Source organism: Echinococcus granulosus, assembly GCF_000524195.1.
Source record: "Echinococcus granulosus chromosome Unknown EG_S00027, whole genome shotgun sequence".
NCBI classification, from domain to species: domain Eukaryota; kingdom Metazoa; phylum Platyhelminthes; class Cestoda; order Cyclophyllidea; family Taeniidae; genus Echinococcus; species Echinococcus granulosus.
In genome coordinates, this window is record NW_020170407.1 from 459,967 (window position 1) to 481,164 (window position 21,198).

The following is a 21,198-nucleotide window of genomic DNA, read 5'->3' on the forward strand; positions in this document are numbered from 1 at the left end:
TTGTCCCCTTAATTACCCTGGTGGGATCTCGTTACCGTCTGAGTTTACACAAACAAACCTGTCGGCTATCCTTACGAAACATGTATCAATCGTCCATCATATACCCACGAATTCCTCTGTCTCGAATTTTTCCAGTTCCTTTTCTGTACTGATCAATATTAAATTCATTCTATTATCCTTATACTTGCCTTGCAACTCTACATACATTTCGTTTCCCTCCCTACATCGTTTTCAGTCCCCTGAATTCGCTCCAAATTCATCTCGTACTGTCCATTATTCCTTCATCTAATCTTCTATTGTCAACCTACCTGTTAATTAATTTTTATTTTAGCCCAAATACCCTTTTAAAAATCTTCCCGGAACTGGCCACGGGAATGAGTGAAAGCTTTGTCAACGTTTTTATGGGATTTCGCAATTACCTCAAACTTTTTCCACTTTTTACACTCCGATAAATTACATTGTAATTTGGTAACCAAAGAAAGGATAATCACCCACCAAGTATTTGAACCAACCAGGAAGGCGGGGTTGAAAGAAAGTAGTGACTTAAGTGGTTGAAAAAAGGAAGGGAAAGGACATTAATTAGACGCTTTTGTGACCTTTTTTTGTCATGAGCTGGGGTTTGAGTATACCCTAGATCCTATCAAGCTCCCAATCGTAGTAATCAACAAAGACTTCACTACCGATGACTTCATTGCTAAGGTTTATGAGTGAGCACAGAGGGATAAGACGTGCCTACACAATCCTGAAAGCTGGGTGTTGGAGCCTGCCAGAGTGACGGGTGGTCTTCGGCTAGCGTGTTTTTGGTACTGAATTGACCTTAAGCCTTTTATTGGTTATTAGTGTACACTTAAGGTGTATCATAGGAGAATGAACAGAAGCGCGATTTTTGGAACGTTCAAGAACCAACTGTGAAAATAGAAACCTTAGGAAAATCGAAAAGGAACATCTTTCGAGATCGTAGACATCCCCAGTACTAGTGTCCATACTATGGAAACAAGGTTGTCTTCCTAACGTTTAATCCAAACCTGGTTCACTCTTCAGGAATTTTAAATTGTAGTTTGAAAATGTTTTGCCCGTACTTTTCTTTCAAGTGACTTTGCGGTATGGAAAATTTTTCGACATTTTAGGTAGATTTAAATCAAAGACTAATGAGTTTGTAGACTTCTCAGATTGATTATTCACCGCCACTTACCTTAGGGAGCTCATACTGTCACAAATGGTATTTCTAGGGCTGATGGCCGATGGAACTAGATATGAAATTATTTTAACCAGAGAAAAACAAAGTAAGTATAATTTAGGGAGCCTGTTTTAGTGAAACAAGTACACTCTACTTTTGCGGTGCTTTGTGTTTGTATAAAAATTGTTCAAAAAAGAAGCCTTTTATAAGCGCGAAAGGCTTAATTCCGACCGCTCTACATGTACCAAATCGATGATTATATAGTTTTTGTATAGTCTTGTAAAGGTTCTCTATTACATGCTCATAATGAAATCTAAAGCAAACGATAAACGTGATAGTTCTTCTGAAGATTAAAGATGGTTAGAAATTTCAAGAAACGGTCATCATATACAAGAAAACCATGCAATTATTAGCAGAACTTATACTTCACCGCTACGAGCCATGTCATGGTATCAATAAGGTTCCGGGGACCAATTTAGCACTATTAACCCAGATACAGGAGGCTATGATCAAGCTCTGGAGAGAGAAAGAATCACTCGGTAGAGGCTTTGTGCTTCAATTAGATCGCATTTCTCCACATCCACTTGTCCTGACCCAGGAGCGCATGGATTTGTAATACCATACTGCTGCACCAGGCGTAGTCTGTACCGGACATCAACCACCTCCTATTTTCGAGAATCGATGAGATCACAAAGAGGATGGCACGCCTTGTGTACTTTATTGAAAAAAAAACTGGATTATGACTGAATTTCGAAATAAATGCACCAATGACCTTCAGTAATGTTTGCTTTGAATGATTTACACCTATATGGACTAGAAAACGGAGTGTCGTATAATGACAATGGTCAACGGTGAATGGTATTCCTTAAATGGTGTGGTGATCGGCTGATGAAATTAAGGAATTAACGGTGCAACATATCTTCTAAATGTAGTGCAACCTAAGAATGGGCAAGGAAACCTTAGTCTTCCTGAGAAACAGTCAGGTCCAGTTAATCATTAGGAAGTGAATGCTATTTTTATTCTTAAAAATATGGAGAAACACCTTATACTCCATTTCGCAAAACTTGCTCATGAGGAGATTTCATTCTCCAATTCAAGGTAAAGGGAAGAAAGGCAAAGCACCATTCTCATCCTTTTAATCCTTTAAGTTAAGCGTTCGTCCATCTCTGATACATTAAAGTAAAACTAAATTAAGAAAGGCGCCATCCCTAGTCGTGATTACTATATGCAAATCAAGGTCGTATGAAATAAACAGAAAATAAACAGAGGTGTTCAAAAAATTGGATTGTTCTCGAATAACTAATGTACAACAGAAATAATAGAATCTGCTTTGTAGCAGACGATTTAACGAAAATTATTTTTTTTTTGGCATTTTCGGAGGCATAAACAGCCGTCTTCGTCTTGTGTACTGATCGTATTTCATTACGTTTTGTAAGCACAAAACACACAGGATACTTCGCCATTTTGCTTCATGTGAGAAGCATGTAGCATATCTATTTGAAGATCAAATTAATACAAACATTTTCCCCCCATTTCTTTACGGATATTTGCATAGCTGCAGAATAACATCACTAATCATCTATAAATGCAAAATACCTGCGTGTGCACTTTCTAGTGTGCAGATGGAGGTGTTATTCAAAATAGGTTTTTTTGGTCTCAGCCCAAATGGAAAAAGTTATTCTATATAGTCCATAGAGGTTGTTTTCTAATACTAACTTAGGAAAAAATCATTTAAACTTATTTTTGACTACTAAAGCAGTCAAAATCATTGAAGAGACAAATCAAATGCGCAGTAACAGTTAATAATGGTCGGTGCCAGAAAATTATATTTGAAGATAAAAATAATGCAACTAATCCGTGATTTACAGTGCTTTTAAAGGAACACGCAAACTTAACTATTCTGGATCGCTTTTGTTGGTACCTTACCTTTTATTTTAGTTGTCCTTTCGATTCGGGATGTGATTGTCTAATGTCAAGCAAAGATGCTATTTACCTGAAGTACAAAGAGAACAGTATGGGATGGGATGGCATTGCATTCCTACCTACCCTCCTCCTTTCTCCCCTTCCTATGGTAAGGTATGGTGTCTTCTCACTGACAGAAGTTGTAGTGAAAGGTATGGCATCTTGTATCGTCTTTTGGCAATATCATTTTCTTTAAACTTTTTTATTAGTTCTTATGATGTTTCAAAGAGCATATTCGCCGACTCAGCTTTGTGCTGCACGGAGACCGCTCGTATAGATGCTGGATCTTCAGAAAGTAAACAATGCATAATATACGATTCCGCCTGCAGTCCGCTACTCACCCACACACATATGGATTGTTAGAATATTTCATTGGTTCCAGCATCTGCGAACCTTTCTTTCACAAATGTCGGCATTTAATTTTAACAAAGTGGTTAATTTTTGCCACATGCGGGCGATTGCAAAATCATCTTTAGGCGTTGTACATTTAAGGAAGCATATTAAACCCTCTTCTAGTTTTCTTTGTTGAATTGTTTTTTCCTCCCAAAATGGGCGGATTAACTTAAATTTTATAGGCAGGCCATGCCTTAATTTTATTTGAAATAATGTCTAGAAATGGAAAGGCTGATTATAATACTCCACAAAATTTTAATTAATTTTTAAATGGGTCTAGAATTTTGCTTAATTTATTTGGCTAGCGTCCAACTTTTCAATTATTTGGTAAAGACATCAACAAAGCGAGAATAATCTAAAATACAGATGAAAGACTAACCATTTTATGGTCAAAAGATCTCTGAAATAAAAATGGATGCGAAAATGTAATATTACCTGCATTCCTACGCTTCGGCAAAATTAAAATGGATGTAGAAAGGAGGAAAAAGTAAGACCGCAACTCCAGAGGACAACTGTGTAATTTATAGTCATGATAAATACGTTGGAATTAAAGCAGAAGTTCTAGCAGATAACTAAGTGGATACAAAAATGTGCCTTCTCTCCAATATCAACCGTTATTTCTACGTTTCTTATATGTGTGACTCATTTAAAAGGCAAACATTTGGATTTCAGTGGTAACCACCCTTCTTACATTACCTTAAGAACAGATACTTAATATTTGATATTTGTAGAAATTTGCAAAATACATAGCTAATACCAGATTCGGATGACTGCCCCTGTGATGATTTAATCATTACACAAACTTTGTGCTTAATTTTTCTAGTTATTAATGTGATGCTCTCCACCGAAGACTGATCACGTGAAGAGTCAAAAAGGTCTCTCACAGCAAAATGAAGTCGATTTACAGGAAAGCCACCCATTGTACATACTTTGGTTTCCCATTTTCAAGCTATTTTATTCCACTGGTAATTTGCCTCTTCTGTAGGCAATGACGCAAAAGAGATTAAAAGGCGCTGAAAACCCTAATTACTCTGGTTGATCAAGCCTACAAAATGATTATAAAAGTAGATTTTACAGCAGTCAATTCATCAGAAAAATAATTAAATTTTATGTTGGGCTAACAAGAAGGCAAATAACTGTGTAAAAATCTGAATGCGCAGTATATGGTAACTACCCGGTTTTATGTGATCACTTGTAAAATAGTACGTAACAACAGATGGTTTCTTAAATGAATTTGCCATCACAAGTCTTTCCATCCAAGACACAAGCTTACTGCTAAGTAAATTTCCAACGACCCAATTTCGAGAAGAAAGGAGGTCTTAAGCCTAACCACTTCCTTTTTTATCATCTTAGTTTCATGTTATAAATGCCAATCCAGCTTTGTATATGATGTAATTATTACTACCTGGAGAAATTGGGGTAAGGGGAATGTAAAAGATGGGGGCGCGGCATTAACCTCTCTCTCCTTTAATCCAAAATCATGGAATGAAGATTCCTTATAGGTGAATTTTGCAATCTGAAGTATGCAGTGTTGCCTTGCCATTTAGGAATGAACAATCCCCTTTCTTTTCACGGATCCACTATTTCTGGCTGTGTTCCAAGAAGCAGATGGTAGTAAAGTTTTTTTCGAAAGTTTTTGTGTTGCATTTTATCTGGTATAGGGATCCCACCCTTACTTGCCACATGGCTTCCACAGCAGGAAAGTTAGTCGGAAACACGAAGCTGACGTAGCTTTCTGTGAAAAAGTAGTAAATCACGAATAAAATACATCCGCTCGTCTAATGTTGCAACACAACAGCCATTTTTCAAAGTTGAATATTTGGACAAAATTGTGTGACAGACTTTGCAATGCTTTTGAGAAAACTTTGTTTCTTTAGGCACGGTTGATGCATTTGTTCCTTACAAGTGCACATTCTTTCTAACATTTTCTCACTTACCTTTTGTGTCGTTTTGCTGGAAATCATCGTCATTAAAATGACTTGAATGAAAGCATCATCTTATCTACACCAAAAGAAGGTACAATTAACTTAATTTAAATTCTCCAAGAGTAACTATTTTTGTCTTTGGGGAAGAAGTTGCAAATTTGGTCCTTTCATACCATTGTCCATCAAGAATTTTAATATCTTTCTTAATTTACAAGACTTTTTTCTTCAGAATAATTTGGTTTCTACGAGTTCCACTTGCTTCAGTAACCACAGATTTATATCAAATGGCAAATAAAACAACTCTAAAACATAGGGCAATCCTAGAGACAAAACAATTTTTACGGTTTTTTCTGTAGTAGTGATGAAATTGGTTTGTTTGTTACTACCCTCAAGGGGATAAGTTGTTTATTGCCGACATAACCTTAACCCAGGGTTGACCTAACTTTAGGTTCTACGTAGCCCTATTTTAAATGCAATTTCACCCTCTAAATCTAATTAAAATAATAGGGATGCATGAAAAAGGAAATCCTATGTACTACTTTTATACCTTGTAATACGAATTTGTTATGATTTATTTCAATACAAAACGACCACAAGTAGTAATGAAGCATAATTTCAATCTATTATCTTTTCCTTCCTAGACGATCGCAATCCATAAATATACCCTTTATAAAAGGGTGATAGCACTACAACCAAGGGAACTGATCCTAGACATTTTCGTTTCTATTGTCCCACTTCTATGGCTAAAGTGGCTTCTCTATCTTGTCTATGACTATTTTACTTCTCATACCAAGAAAAGTTAAAAAGCACAACTTGGAGATATATTATTAAAAGACGATGAAGGATGAGAATTTGACAATGCCATTCGTCTCCAGTCAATCTAGAGGTTTACAACTTCTAACCGGTAAGACTGTGAGGTTTAATAATTTAAGGAAAATGGCTTTGTGCCGTCTGCTGCACTAGTTTTGTATAATGTTACGCACCAAATTACATCAAATCGAGTAGGTGACTTCCAGCTAAAACCGAGCTGCAATTCGTCACATCCAAAATAAAAATAATTATGTGGAAATAATTTGGTGTTGTTTAGTGTACAGTGATGCAGAGCAGTTGGTGGGCGGTTTGGTGATAACGAATGGTATCATAGTCAGTTTTCTAGGCAGTAAATTTTTTGAAAATCACTTTTAATCAAAAGGCAGTCCCTCAGCAACAATTTCAAAATCAGTGTATTTAATAAAGCAGAAAGGCAAACACAAAAACAACAAAGTTTGGTGATGACCTTTGTCTGTTGAAAGTGTAAAGCCAGTCACAACTTCCCCTTTTCAAATGATGTCGGTGTAACCCACTTATTTCATCATTCACTTTCAACATTATTATTTCTTGCCATTTTAATCTTGAATGATACTTTCGATACCAACAAGATATTCTTCTTTACAGTAAAAAATAGAGTGCCTTCTAAGACGTGATGCGTCCATCACAAGGCGGTTTATTACCAGGCTCAAATTGTCCAAATTGAACCACTTCGGAATGGTTTCGTGTTTTAACACCCCATGGGAAGCAATTCACAGCAATCTGACTTGCATGCAATTGACTTGAGTTGAAGTTGACATGTCATTACCTTTATGTTTGCTTAATATAAATAAAAATTCCATGACTTGACAGAATTCTAGTACATGCTTGCTTAAATAGTACTTGTAGGTGGCAAGTGGGCAGATTGGATCCACTTCTTGGCTATTCTGTTCTTAATTAAATCATTAACAATTTGTGAAATCATACGTTACTCAGTAAAAGGCGCCTACCTGCAAACATTTTTCTTGATTCAAGGAGGTGGAAATGGAGGTAAAAGGATCACAAAGAGAGCATATCACGGTGAACTAAGGAATTCGCCTTTGAATACATGAGTGATAAATTTTTAATGAAGTGACGGAAAATATAAAATGACTGGCCAAATTATTCCGTATGAAGTGCTCCAGCTTTGAATTATTACTTTTTATTGCAAAAATATAAGAAGGCATAATAAATGCAATTAAATTTGATTAGCATTATTTTGTGTGTTCGTAAAATTCTTTTATGAATCATTCTACATTATAATGCATTTTTTGCAAAACAGATGCTCATTTTCTAAATATTTTTTTCGGAAGCAGGATGAATAAGCTAAGTTTGTGGAGGTTAACGAGGCATTAGAAGGGGTAACGAGTGGAATGGCAGAAAAATCACGATCTTGCTGTTAATGGTAATGCGTGTTTTAATTCCTTGCTAAACGCGATTCTGCTTCTAGGAACGAAGTATTCTTAACAAAATGAGTTATTTTTAACCAAATGTGCCTGCCTGTTGAGAAAAAAATGAACGTTTAATTATACCGGAATTTACAAGAAACATTGAAACGATTGGCAGTAATTTAACCTGGTAATTTGACCTCCTCCATAAATGGCGTTAACCATCAAAAATGGCTACGATCCCACGTGGAGGAGCCGAGGTTTACCTTTTAGTAAATGAAAATGCTTGCCTTATTTTTCACACAAACTCTCGAAATAGTCAACTGAAGTTGCTGTTAACGCATGGATTGAGAACGCCGTTTTTTGTATTAAACTTGCCTCCAAGCTTTTACATAATCGTGTAATGAATAGAGACTTCCTTAAATGTTCATCAAACTAGGTAGGCTCTTTGATTTCCTCGGCTTACACAACCACTCTGGTGGCAATTTTTAAAGCTTGTGTCTATAGCCTTTCTTCGTCCCTCTCCTATATTGATATGTTTCGCTACAAGGCAAAAGAAGACTCAAGAAGCTGCATAGAGTGTTCTGACTTTCCTAATTCGATTCCCGTAGATTACTGAGTGCAGTATCCTTGAGAGGGTTATTAAAAGGCATGCTCATGACATTAAAACGTTTGTCTAAGTTGTATTAAAGAACCTACTCACAATGTCTCTGATCTTTTAGATTTGATTTTAAGTACACTTCAGAAATATCACTGAGATAGTAATGTATATGCGAATGCCAATTAGGGAGAACTTCGTCAACCACAAACAGCTGTGGCCTTCCTCCCTCTTACTCGTCTTGGGCAAAATAAAACAACATATGGTGAGGTAAGTTTCATTTCTGACATCATGCTACTAGAAGAGAAATTAGGCTAGATTTCTATTGCTTTAAAATGCTGACAAAAAAGTTTATTTTACTTCTCAAACCTAAATCTGTACATTCAGTCTTCATTAGCCATTTGTTAAAGAATTCCAATGGCATTTTAATAGTTTGTATTTAAATATGGTTATTTTGGTGAGGCGACTGATAATATAAATAAGTACAGTTAAAGGCCTCGTAAAGCCTTTTATCATTGCAATCTATAATTATGATTCTTTCAAAAAATACACCGGATCGGCATAAATTTCACTTTTATTATGAATTTACCCCTAGCCAAATCCGCTAATTGCCGTTACTTTACAATTGTCTACTCTGTTTTGCATGTGATCAGGGAAATATCCCCCTCCCATCCTCCCTCCATTTCTTCCATCCTAACATGTGATTTAAAATTCTTAGTAGTCTTGTCCTAACATCTTCATCCTGCTAATCAACGGTTCAGATCCTCCATTGAGCAGTACCGTATCGTGTAGGTAAATCTCAGTAGACACTATTATTTGTTCTCCTCAATAGACAGATAACTCTAGGTAAACACTTACCAATGGGGCCCAGCACACATGAAGCTACCATGGTCTTCTGGGTATGGAGCGGTACGTGCCTTAGAAGTATCGAATGGGGTTTTACCTGGATGCTTTAGTGGGTGACCAGCGGTATGTTCATGGGACTGACATTAGAATGCCGAAGTCATTTCTCATTATGGTTAGTTAGTTAGCTAGCCGACGCAGAATCTCATAATTGCACATTTTATTGCACAAGTGAGAGAAGTCCCTAAGAACGAAGTAGTGGCCTTTAGAAGTTAACTTTGTGCAATGTCATGAATGTAAGTGGTGATCTATTTGTTTAGCAACTTTCTTACGACTTCACATTTCCATTCGTTTCCTTCTTCACGTTAGGCAGAACCATGAGTTCTTGACTAGTTAAACTTCTACAATTTCTTTAAGAATTTAATTGCGCGTAACTGCCATTATGAAGAATAAATGGATCTTCTTGTATGTAAAAGCCTCACCAGAAATAAATTACTTAAGCTAAACCATCACTAGGTTAAAAATAATTCTGCTACCACCTACTGTACTTTCTTCAAATGATTCAGAGAAAATTTGACTCAAAGTTCTCATTGCTTCGACAAGCCTCTACCAGTAAATGTCATTAAATAAGACAAGAGCAAAATTTCGTGAATTTTTAGACATCTGAACAGCAAAATACGCAAATTTTTGAAAAATGCTAACAGCGACTTCAGTGGTGTGTTAATGATTTGACGTAAGTATTTTGCAGAAAATATAACCCAATTGCGTGCGAAATTCGTGCCCGCTTATAGACTTGAAATTGACATAGCATTAAATGTCCCATGTGCTATTTCCGTTCCCATTGATGTGACTGTTTAAAAATGGCCAAACCTGGGCTTACAACTACATTAAGTTGTATGGAAAATAAATATTTCTTTTGCTTAGGTTGTTTAAATTTCGTCCACGTTTCAAAAAATTAGGCTTTTACAGTCCCATTTGAAGCAGTTGTTCCGGATAATTATCTGAAATCTTTGTGCTGTTTAAAAGAAAGTACAATAGAGTGCTCCCAGTGGCGAATTTATAAGGAAAGAAAGTAATCTTGACGCATAAGTAAATATGGAAGTTGTTTACGGTGATGCAAAGGTATCAAAGAGTAAAAGACCCGCCTTTAATCCGGCTTAAATGAGTTTTTGCAATTGCAGATTAAGAAAGATATTAATAAATAACTTGTCTTACGAGTTGTTTACAGTTATATTATGATTTGAGCTCCTACACCGCAGACATGGACTATGCTGAACGTGTTGCATCCACTTTCACCACCAGAGTCCAAGTATCTGGCTGAAACAATATCGAGACAAGGGCATGTTCTAACACCCCACACAATGTACTTGTATCGCATCCTTCAGACCCAGCTGACATTATTCATGCACGACTTAAAAATATGGTAAAAAATGCACAACAAAATAGGGACTATTAAGGCACTAACGCACATCTGTGTTTCATATTGGTTGCTAAAAAGGATTTGACGGTTGTCAACTAGTGAAAGTGAACCACTAAAATGAACAATGATGGAAACCGAAACAACATTTTGGCCTACATGAGACATGACTGAAATAGCAAGAAATGATGCGGAAGGAAGGGATTAAACTAGAAGGCAAAGCTAAAAACCCTGTTATATGGTGCTTTCGTAAAACACAGCTCTTGGACCACTTGAATAAACACATCGGCAAAAAAGCAATTGACGTGTAGAATATGTGCATTATGTGAAATATATTAAGTGGTAACGCTTGGATGGTGGTGCAAACAACGTGCATATCAAAGCAGGACTCTCAAGCCTGCCATTCATGCAAATTTATCAGTATTCATCTGAAACCGAGAAAGCTTTGGCACAGACAGTCTTGCCAGTATGGATGAACCGTGCCAGGTGAGCTCAAAATCCGTGTGCAGGCCACTACTATCATAAATAGGGCATACTTTTCACATTTAACCTCACATAACATCTCTTTAAATTGTAAATACACATTAACAACCCTGATTTGATATTGTAGGCTCTCATTGTTCCCAAATGCTATGATTTGGTGAAGATGTTACCCCTATGAATTCAAGTGTCACAGGACATGCCAATCGCTGATAAATTTCTTTAAAATTTAAGAATTTTAAGCTAAACTCCTCTTTTATCAATTATTTACTTAAAATTTAACGAAGGTAAATAAAAAATGCTGCTTTTTTATATCATTGAGAAGTCAGTAGAATCATTATCCAAATGGTCTGCAAACCCAAAAAGCTGCTTTCCTTCCAAAACAAAATTCCCTTAAAGTTGTGGAAAAATGGGCCAATGATAAAATTTAGAAGAGATCCACAGAACAGGCGCGGTTCCGTGACAACATCATCTCCATTTGATGTGGTCATAAAGTGCTGTTGTATTGTTTATTTAATTTGCTTTAATTCGACTGGACATGAGCTAAAAGTTAAAGTGAGGATGATGTTTAATGATTTGGGAAAAGTTGTAGGTTTCTCTCTAACGTTAAAATCTTTATTTGGTTAGTCAATCGCCAAAAAAGGATAACAAAGGGGACCTGCATAGTGTGGAGGAAGTGTAGAACAATGCATTAAGAGCTGCTTAGGTTTATTACCCGCTATCAGTTAATGAATGTGGCACCCATCTGCTTCGCAACCTCAAACCTTTCCCTCTTTATCTGATGCAGACTCATTCAAACCGCTCCAACACTTTACTAAAATATGTCTGAAAGCCAAACGATTCATTAGTATATTCAAATTTCTAAAATCATTAAATAAGCGGTATATTTTATTCACGTCTGAAAGCAAGCTTCTGCAGCTTTGGTACCTATTTAAACCCTGTTCCTAAGGCACATCTAACAAAGTTTTATTATGCAAAAGTGGAGAGTAGAACAGAGGATACGGTGCTGCTCCACTTGGACATATTTGACATCTCAGGTTTTTCATTGCTACTGCTATTCATTTCAGCTAGTCACCGCGATAGCTGTGAAAATCACTTTGTCATTTTTGGCTGTCATCCAATTAAGTCAATCCATAAAATTTATGAATACAAACTTTTTCTATCTAGTAATTTATCCATGAATTATTAGTATTCGTAAGAACAAAGCTTATTTTGGATTGTTTTGAGGCAATCAATTTTTATGTGTCAAATTTGCCAGAACACCAGTCAAAATCTGCTTGGCTAAAACTTTGTATTTTCTGCATATTGCGTCCTCAGTGAACCTCCAAATTAGTTACTCTAATAATTTTACTTTCGATTAAAAAAAAAGAAAACAGTTCATTTTATGCGTATTTGGTTAAACATGACAATAAAGTTTGAAAAGGCTGGGAGAAAATGCGCTACCATTGTTTGCAAAAGGGAATTACTTGCTTGCAAAGAGAGATCTATTTTAGATTATCATTAGATTTGCCATCCTTATAACCACTGAGGATATTAGTTTGTTACAGAGGGTTGTCAAGGGCTTGAAAAACCTTGCTCTAATTAGTGAAAATAAAGCGGAAAGTGTGCTCCTTATCCGAAGATTTCCTCAGGTGATCCCACGGTGATAAATAATGTAGGCGTGACATAAGTAACTGGAGTGGAAGGAAATGGTGGATGCTTTATGGGAACGGGTAATCCGAAGTTTAGCAGCAGTTTTTACTTCAAAAGAACTTTGGAAAAATAAGAAAACTGGTTGGATGACAGAGGAATTAGTCCTCTTTATGTGCATTTTTTTCCTCTTGAAATCAACGCACTTACCTGATTTAGCGGACTCAGGTTTACCCATGCTGCATGCCAAATTATGCATTTTGTCTACCTGATGAAATGACAGTGTAGTTTGATGAGGCATAGGCTACGAAAATTGATAGATAAAGGAGGCAAAGGTTTAACCAACTTTATTTTGGTCCTTATGATGAAGTAGATAGCTGAATATATGATTAAAATAAGGGACAATATGTATATGGATGAGCTGAAAGTAATTGCGGTTCTCTTCAACTATCTTGATTCTTGGTAACATCGTGAAATTGGCTAAAATCTGCCGTAAGGTGACTACAATATAAGTTTGTTTGACAAATTTCCCTAAGGATTTCCTTTACACTTTCACTTAATATCACCTGTAAAATATTAGGCTTCTCAAGTATTTACCTGTTGAGTATCAATACCTTGACAGGGCACTCCTCCACCCTGTGGAGGAGGTCGGTTACAAAGCCGAATCCTGCGACGGCTTCCACGTCCACAGGTTGCATCACAGGCAGAAAAGGCGCTCCATTCACCCCATCCACCAGCAATTCGTGGACATAGGCGTTGTAAAGGACAGTCGCGCTTTTGAAGTCCCTCCGCTGCTCTCGCTGGATCACCACAACTCCCTTCAACCTCCGCAGTACTAGTAGCTGTGTAGGCACCGCTGCAGGGACGGTAACGGCTCCGCTCCGACACACCACAGGTGGCAGAGCATGCAGACCAGGAGGTCCATGAAGACCAGAAGGGTCGACATTCACCACGCCCTAATGCCTCTCCACAGTCCTTCGTTTGCTGGAATCAGGTGAATGAAGACAAATGATGTACCCATTAATCGCTACAGCAAATAATTGCCAGGAGAGGTGAATACTTTTTCCGAATTAGCGTTGTTATTGTTACAGCTCCCACAACCCTGTGAAGAGTAGCATTCACCACATTTATCGCTGTATCAAGATTTACAGTTATAGAGATAATATTTTGCTCATTAGTTTTGGTAACGAATATGTAATGAGACTCGTCTATGTTCTGCATCAAGCTAATTTTAATCTAGTCACTTGCTAAACTGTCCTAGGACCTCTCCTTTTCACTTAATTGAGGCTTTAGAACTAGAATTTTTTGTTTCTTGGATTAGTTTTGGCTACTTTTAACCCAAAAAGCCCATCAAGTGGATAAAATTAACTTGATTTTAATGCCCTCCTTGTAGTGCGTTACCACAGGTTCCCCATTTTAATGATATTCTTAGGGTACTGATTAGCAGATCTGTCCAGATAGAAGTTGTTCTAGAAATTACGATTAAAACGGGTTTATTGTTAAAAACGACTTTGTATATTTGGTGTATTCCGCTAAGATTCTACTAATACAGGGATACAATTATCCTGGAGGATATCAGAAGGTATGGGAGGATAAGAACATTTTAATATTAATATGTAGTGAGGCCGACAGAATGACAGGTAAGGTAACGTAAGCAGAGCTGAACGTAAAATGACAAGAACCAGAAAGGACGTGTGCATTCGGTACAAGTACCATTAAGTAGATGAAAATAGAGCTCTGCAAAGGCTAATTGTCATTTTTTTGCTTTACAGGAGACGAGAGAGCTTTGCGGATGGTAGAACATCATTGTCATTATGGCTTTATTTCATGATTGCCCCATTTCCCTATTTTCAAAGGGTAGGGTGTTAGCTCACTTAATAAAGTAAAATTGATATTTTCGAAACCTAGTTCCTAAACCTAGGCTAAATTTCTACCTGTGCAACTTATAAAGGGAAATTGTGTACTCTGATTCTTTTGATAGCTACTTTTAGCCCATTCTCAGTCAAAATTGGGGGTATTCAATGAACGAAGCACCACCACTCATTAGCCCAATCAAGAGAAGACGCTTCTGTCACGTATCATTTTCTTTTCCATAAGTCACTTTGAGGTATCCTGAATCAAATTAATTACTTCTTCACCATAAGAAGAAAATGCCAAAGAGCTTGATATGTCTAAATGAAATTGGATTTTAGAGGCAGATTAGCCAAGAAGCCAAACAATTCTTAAAAATTATTTAGGCTTTATTTCTTCGTATAACAGAAAGAAGGCGGAATGGGGGAAAGTAAGCAAATACTTTCATAGGTTGTACCAATTAAGGTTTAATTATTTCACAAAACAAAAGCAAAACCATGTTTTAATCTTTGAAATAATCGTCGTTACAATTTCCAAACAAGATACAAACGTGCCGCAAGTTTCCAATTCATTACATCTTTCCCTTTAAAAGAAAAGAATCTGCCTTTGTGCAAACCTTACTTCTGATTCATATTTATCGCTTAATTTTCTAACCCCTTTTGTATGACTTTTTACAGAAAAGATAAGGTTATAGACACTTGCAGAAATATCATTAAGGGAAATGCAAAGGAAGGAGATAAAAACGATGCAGCATTGGCTTTGCTTCTTTCCTCCGTCCTCCTTCCCCACTTACCTACCTAGACACCCAGACACCTCCAATCGTTAAGTGGAATTCCTTCCACGCCTCTTTTGTGTTATGAAGCCTTGCAGTATCTTGCTGCAAAATGACTTCCCTTCTATTGATGAAGCAATCTCGGTTGTTGCTCAAAAGTCTCCCCTGCACTCGTCTCAGGTTCATTTAAAAGACCTCACTCATAGTCGTGACTTGACACTTCCCACCGTAAGTCAGTCAGTCGGTCAGTAGTCAGATAACCAGTATGCAAACTTTCTAAAAACAGCGCAACATGTTTCGTGACATGAACTAAGTGCACCAAAATGGGTGGACTTTTACAGTTCTTGCCATCCGTCGCAAATGTACTCAACGTCCAGGACATTCTTTTACCCACCATTCCGTCATCCTCATTCAGCACTATTGTATACCCCTCCTGGGATACTCATCTCCTAACCTATCTTCAGTGACGACACGACTTAAATAAACACATCGGCAAAAAAGCAATTTACATGTAGAATATGTGCATTATGTGAAATATATTAAGTGGTAACGCTTGGATGGTGGTGCAAACAACGTGCATATCAAAGCAGGACTCTCAAGCCTGCCATTCATGCAAATTTATCAGTATTCATCTGAAACCGAGAAAGCTTTGGCACAGACAGTCTTGCCAGTATGAATGAACCGTGCCAGCTAAGCCCATTTCACCCAACTTTCCAACTCCTTCGTGCTGTTCGCAAGTGGAAAGTCCTCCCGATACCCACCACTGATGCAGAAAATTCTTCCAATCGCTCACCCACACACCCACGCAAACACACACACGCCCCCACATGACTGTGTTCACGTCATCACGGGGACAGTCACTTCTTGTGCAATTCTCCACCAACTTACCCGCATGTCACGTGTTATGCTTTGATCAGACAAGGACAGTGAGCGGAATCGCCACAGTTGGGATCGTGATTGGGAGGAGTGTAGTCAGCTGTCTTTGAGGCATTTAAATTATTCGAAGTAGTTGACTGCTGAGTGGCTGTGCATCCTGTTACCGTGATGAGACTGGACACGAAGAATTCCGTGGATATGGACAGATATCCGTGGTTAGTAGACCTTCATTCGTAGTAGGTTGTGGTATTTCACCATACACCGTTGCATGGAGCCACACACTACTATATTACCTGCTATCATGATTAATGGTGTTCAGACTGGTTTGAGATATCTGAGGTGGCAAACACGAAAACTGCTAGGCAAAAGTACTCTAAATGGCTCCCAGGTCTGTAGATTTGTATGTTTTCTTCTGTTGTCAGTGGCGCTCCAAGAGCATTACCACAGCCATTTCAATTTTATGTAGGTTCTTATAACAAAATTTCCTGTAGGCGCAAAAGTCTCTTCTTTGGAAACAGTCAAGAACCAGTCAGTAAGTTCGAGTAAAATTGAATTCTCACAAGGCGGTTCAATACCCGATACCTCCTGCTTTCCTTATGTCTTCAAGCGGAGTAAATGAAACATTTTTCCAAAATTCGACAATCACAGCAGGATTGAAATATTCAGCCAAGAAATAGAATTAAATGAAAAGAGAAACGCAGGATGTTTTTTTCTTCAAACTGACTGCTTTCGTGCTAAATGAAAACTTGGTGTTTGTTTTTTCTCTGAGAAGGAATAAAAGATGATAAGGATTATATCGACAACAAATATAGAATGAACACCTTCTTCAATAGACTTTAGTATCGGCTATGGCTACACTTTATATCATGGAATTCTACTAATAAAGATGTATGCTATAGGACCATGTTTATGCCCTTACAAGTCACTTTATGGAATTCGGAACCTTTAATATCAAAACAGTAATATCTCTTAGAATTTATAGATATTTTTGGTTAGTGTGAGTTTTTTTGTGAACCAAGGGAATTTACTTTAAATAAACCAAGAATTTGACAATTAGCCCAGGAAGTCATAAAAAATTAACCCCATGTCAAAAGCTCTATATCCCATAGTATATCAGCCAGTTAAAATTTGTCTCGGAGTAAAACCAGACATCTTAAAAATATACGCTAGCCTCGCCCAAATAAAATAACGTTTCATAGGTTCTTTTTTCGTACATTTTGCTGATAAAACTAAAACATGCTACACACATGCGCACACAATAGCCTCATCGTAAAAATAAAAACCCTCAGCCAACTGCATTATGCAATCGGATAGACAACAGCCCAATCAATTAACACACTACGTTGTTATGGATAGCCCGCAGGATCCCACACTTTTAGCCCACTACCACAGGTTTGTCGGGACTGGTAGCACTTCATCAGCTCCCAGACACCAAATGCGTACCAAAAAATAAAAAACAAATTTTCACTCTATACAAATGGCATAAAAGCAGTGCCGATTCTCGTGATAGTTGGGTACCAAATGTCATTAGCTATGAAACTAAATGGGTATCAGGGTTTATCTGCGTTGTTACTAAGCTTAAAGAATATTTCATGAAGAGTGACAATTTAATGCTAAACGTTAGTTTGTCTAAGCTTAGAGCATTTATGTTTATCATGAATTTATTTTGCTGTGATTTTCCTTAAGAACATCTATATCTATCCATTAATGTTTCAGTTATCTCCGAAATAAATTTGTCACTTTATAAATTACTTCTCGATCAATGTGCAGGGGGAAAAACACTAATGCAATTCTATGCATTGCCTGTTTCTGGTATTACCTAATTTTGGAAACTTTTCATTATTCGATGAGAAGTATCTTCGTATTTAAACTCCTGGTTTATGTAAAATCATTTGGGAATTCGGCTGAAAAACAAACGATTTTTAATGGACGACATGGATAAACCACAATAGTGATTTCAAAAACCACACTTAAAATAGGCTATTTAAATCTTCACTATGTTATGAAAGCATTCCAACTCAACTTGCCATGAAGCCAGGCAGGGAAGTGCATTGGCTGCCTTCAACGCAATCACCCTCGGGGCATTTGTAACGCGTAGCTACTTTGTCAGTACATCTTCCGAAGGATCCTGGGCACCGCCATGGTCCCCAAACCGATTTCTCCTGACAATGAGCAATCAAGTCTGCATTAATTGCTTGTAACGCCAGTGAAAAGTAACCGAATATCACCGCTGAGTTAAACATTGTTCTGGTCATGACTCGTAGACAAATTTCGCTTATCGATTATTGGTCACGAGAGGAAAATCGATATTGTAGACGTTGGTATCTTGATAATGACGACGATGATGATGATGCTCCCACCCCTGAAGAGCGCATGACGTGCGACTTACGTTTTTTGGCAAAAAGTGATAAGCAGTAAAATTTCCGTCATTATTAACTTGAAACCGTTACATGCCATTAAGTCCATGCCAGCCTAAATCGGTAGACTTAAATTTAGAAATCAAGGTGATTAGAAGTTCACTAGAGGTAGAAATTTAAACTACAAAACGTGTTACATTTAAATCAGACAACTGGCACAAGACAAATACCCTACAATCGCCATGATTCTTACTTCTTGCAAACATTGTGCCTACTAATAACGCCTTTTAAGATTTATTCTACTGCGAGCAATTATATTTGGATACAATTTTTAAATTGAGGTCATCTGCGCTTTCATTAATTGACGTTTTGCCAAAGTTGGACATTTCAAAATAAATACAATATGAACTTTTCCTAAGACACGAATAACCGAATCAACCATTTTTATTTATCTTTTATATGGCTTATTAAAATGAGTATTTTCTGAGTACTTTGGGTTCTCTTAGGAAAAATCTCTTACATGTGAGAGTGGAATAATAAAAAAGCTTTCATAATTTATGGATTATTTAAAAAATCAAGATTTTGACCACCTTTTTGGATACAATACTCTCACATTTCTAATTAACTTTTGCTACTACTCACTCATTGATTCCTGTGACACCCATTTGAGTATGGGTGATATAAGCTTTCCCCTAATCTCTTCAGTTGTTATCAATTTGTTCCGCATAAACCAGCTCCGAGCCTCTTTCATTATTCCTCTTGGCAGTAATTATATGCGGCCCTGCATCCGTACAGCTACTTCTTAAGCATGGGTGATGAGGGTAGAAGATAGGAAAGACTGCCTCCATATTGCAAAAGCGTGAAGATGAAGATGACTTCTTGATTCCAGCATACATTTTCTAGTTAAACCACCAAGTCAAGGTCCTAATAAAGTTCGTTTTCCTTTGATGTTACCTTCATCCCGGAGTACTTAACTGAGCGAACAGCTGGTATTCTGAGGGAAATTAGCCATATGGCACATTCCGCTGTAAATGGGCATTAAGCCTCCTCATTTACGACGGAGAAGGAGAGGTGTGGAACCGCTCCAAACCTAACACCTGTAATTGACATTTCTCCAAATCGGGCATGTACACATTTTTACTGATCAAATTAACTTACGAGCGTGTGTTTAACCCGTCTTATTTTTAAATATTTGCAAAGTAGATCTGTTTATTATCTTAAAATGTAGTAGAATTAACTAAGTGGAGAAAGATGCTTGGGAACAAGCTCATATTGCTCTTTACTTCTTCACACCGTCTAAGTCAAATCCCACGAACTGGCATGTGGATCGTGAAATTTGTCAGGGTGGAAATGCGGAGGCGTACAACTAAGCTTTTGGGCTAAACCACTAAAAGGTGGGTAGTGGTAATGTATATTTCAAAAGATGGGTTCTTTTGGGTACTCTAATTGCTTTATAGTACAACAAGAGAAAAGAAAGCATAATTCGTGTGGGGGGAAGTTAAATGTACCTGACACATTGCCACTATAAAAGGTCAGAGGCGCCAAATAGCCACCGAAACTCCTTCATACGCGGTCATACTTATGAGTGTCCTTAACTAGTTGCACGCCTTTGGTAAAGAACCGTGAAAGGAGAAACGTTGCCCAAATTTCACAAAGGAAAGTTGGATGTTGTCTAAATAGTCAAACTTATTGGAGGCGAAGCCATTTGGTAAAGGCTGGAGGATACTCTATCGCGAGTCTTTTCCCACGCTATGCAGTAAAACTTTGGATAGGGGGTACATAGCAGGTCCCGACTCCTTGGTTCCTGACTTTGCCACCTGAGCGGTCAATGTGTAGAATTTAATTTTCGGGATTTGTTGATAGTTAATGGGGCCTCAATCCTTCTGAAGTGATTTACTGCTAGATTTTTTTCCTTCTCAAAGAGATATCTGCGCTCTGTAGTATAACCAGTCAAAAAAAGGATGTTTGTTGATTTGGATTGAGTTAGTCTACCTCTTCCACCAGTGCCCCACCCTCAGGCCTTCTATGAATTGGCAATAAGGCATACCCACATCGGAAATTATAAATTGTTAAGGTATAGAGGGACGATGGGGACCTTTCGCCTATGCCTCAGGGAGGGGAAAATAGCCCGCAGGCAGGATTTCTTATCCTACCTCTCTCTCTCTCTCTCCTATTCTAAAATCCACGTTTTTCTGTTGGGCGACTTAAGGTCTTTTGTCGTCTTCTAGAATTAGCACCTCCATTCAGTCTGTTTGGAGAAAAGAAGCCTCTCTTGTACATTTTCGCCATTATTCAAATAGCTCGCATTTATAAGTGGTGTCTAGTCTTCCTCAAATCAAGCCTTCTGAACATGAAGAATTGTTTGCCCCGGAAGTGGGTACTTGTCAGTGGGTCGCTTGAGAGCATACATTCACTTTACAAGTACAGGAATACAAAGGTCCTTTCCCACCTCAACTAGGTCAGACAGCCGACATTCGTCGTCATAAAGCGTGCATAATGGACACCTTGGATAATTTGTTGTCATCTGCTGTCAGTAGACTGGGGACCCATTTTCCATTCACTTCCCATTTTACGTAAATGCAAATGGATAGTTTGGGGAGGCATGTAAGTACAAAAAGAGAGAGAATCCTGACTTGAGAGAAGGATCTAATCCCACTGCACAACGCACCTTCTCCACAGGTCATAGAAGGTTACGGCCTTGACAT

General features: G+C 37.6%; 1 protein-coding gene across 1 annotated transcript; it reads right to left on the reverse strand. All coding sequences in view use genetic code 11, as the record gives it.

Moving 5' to 3' along the window:
• Positions 1-3,351: 3,351 nt before the first annotated feature.
• Positions 3,352-16,154, reverse strand: EGR_04387 (Thrombospondin-2; the record flags this gene model as incomplete). The annotated part of the gene is made up of 4 exons (XM_024493636.1): positions 3,352-3,425; positions 12,848-12,941; positions 13,235-13,621; positions 16,149-16,154. 4 exons carry the CDS (start codon positions 16,152-16,154, stop codon positions 3,352-3,354), a joined length of 561 nt encoding a protein of 186 aa, XP_024351957.1.
• Positions 16,155-21,198: the final 5,044 nt, after the last annotated feature.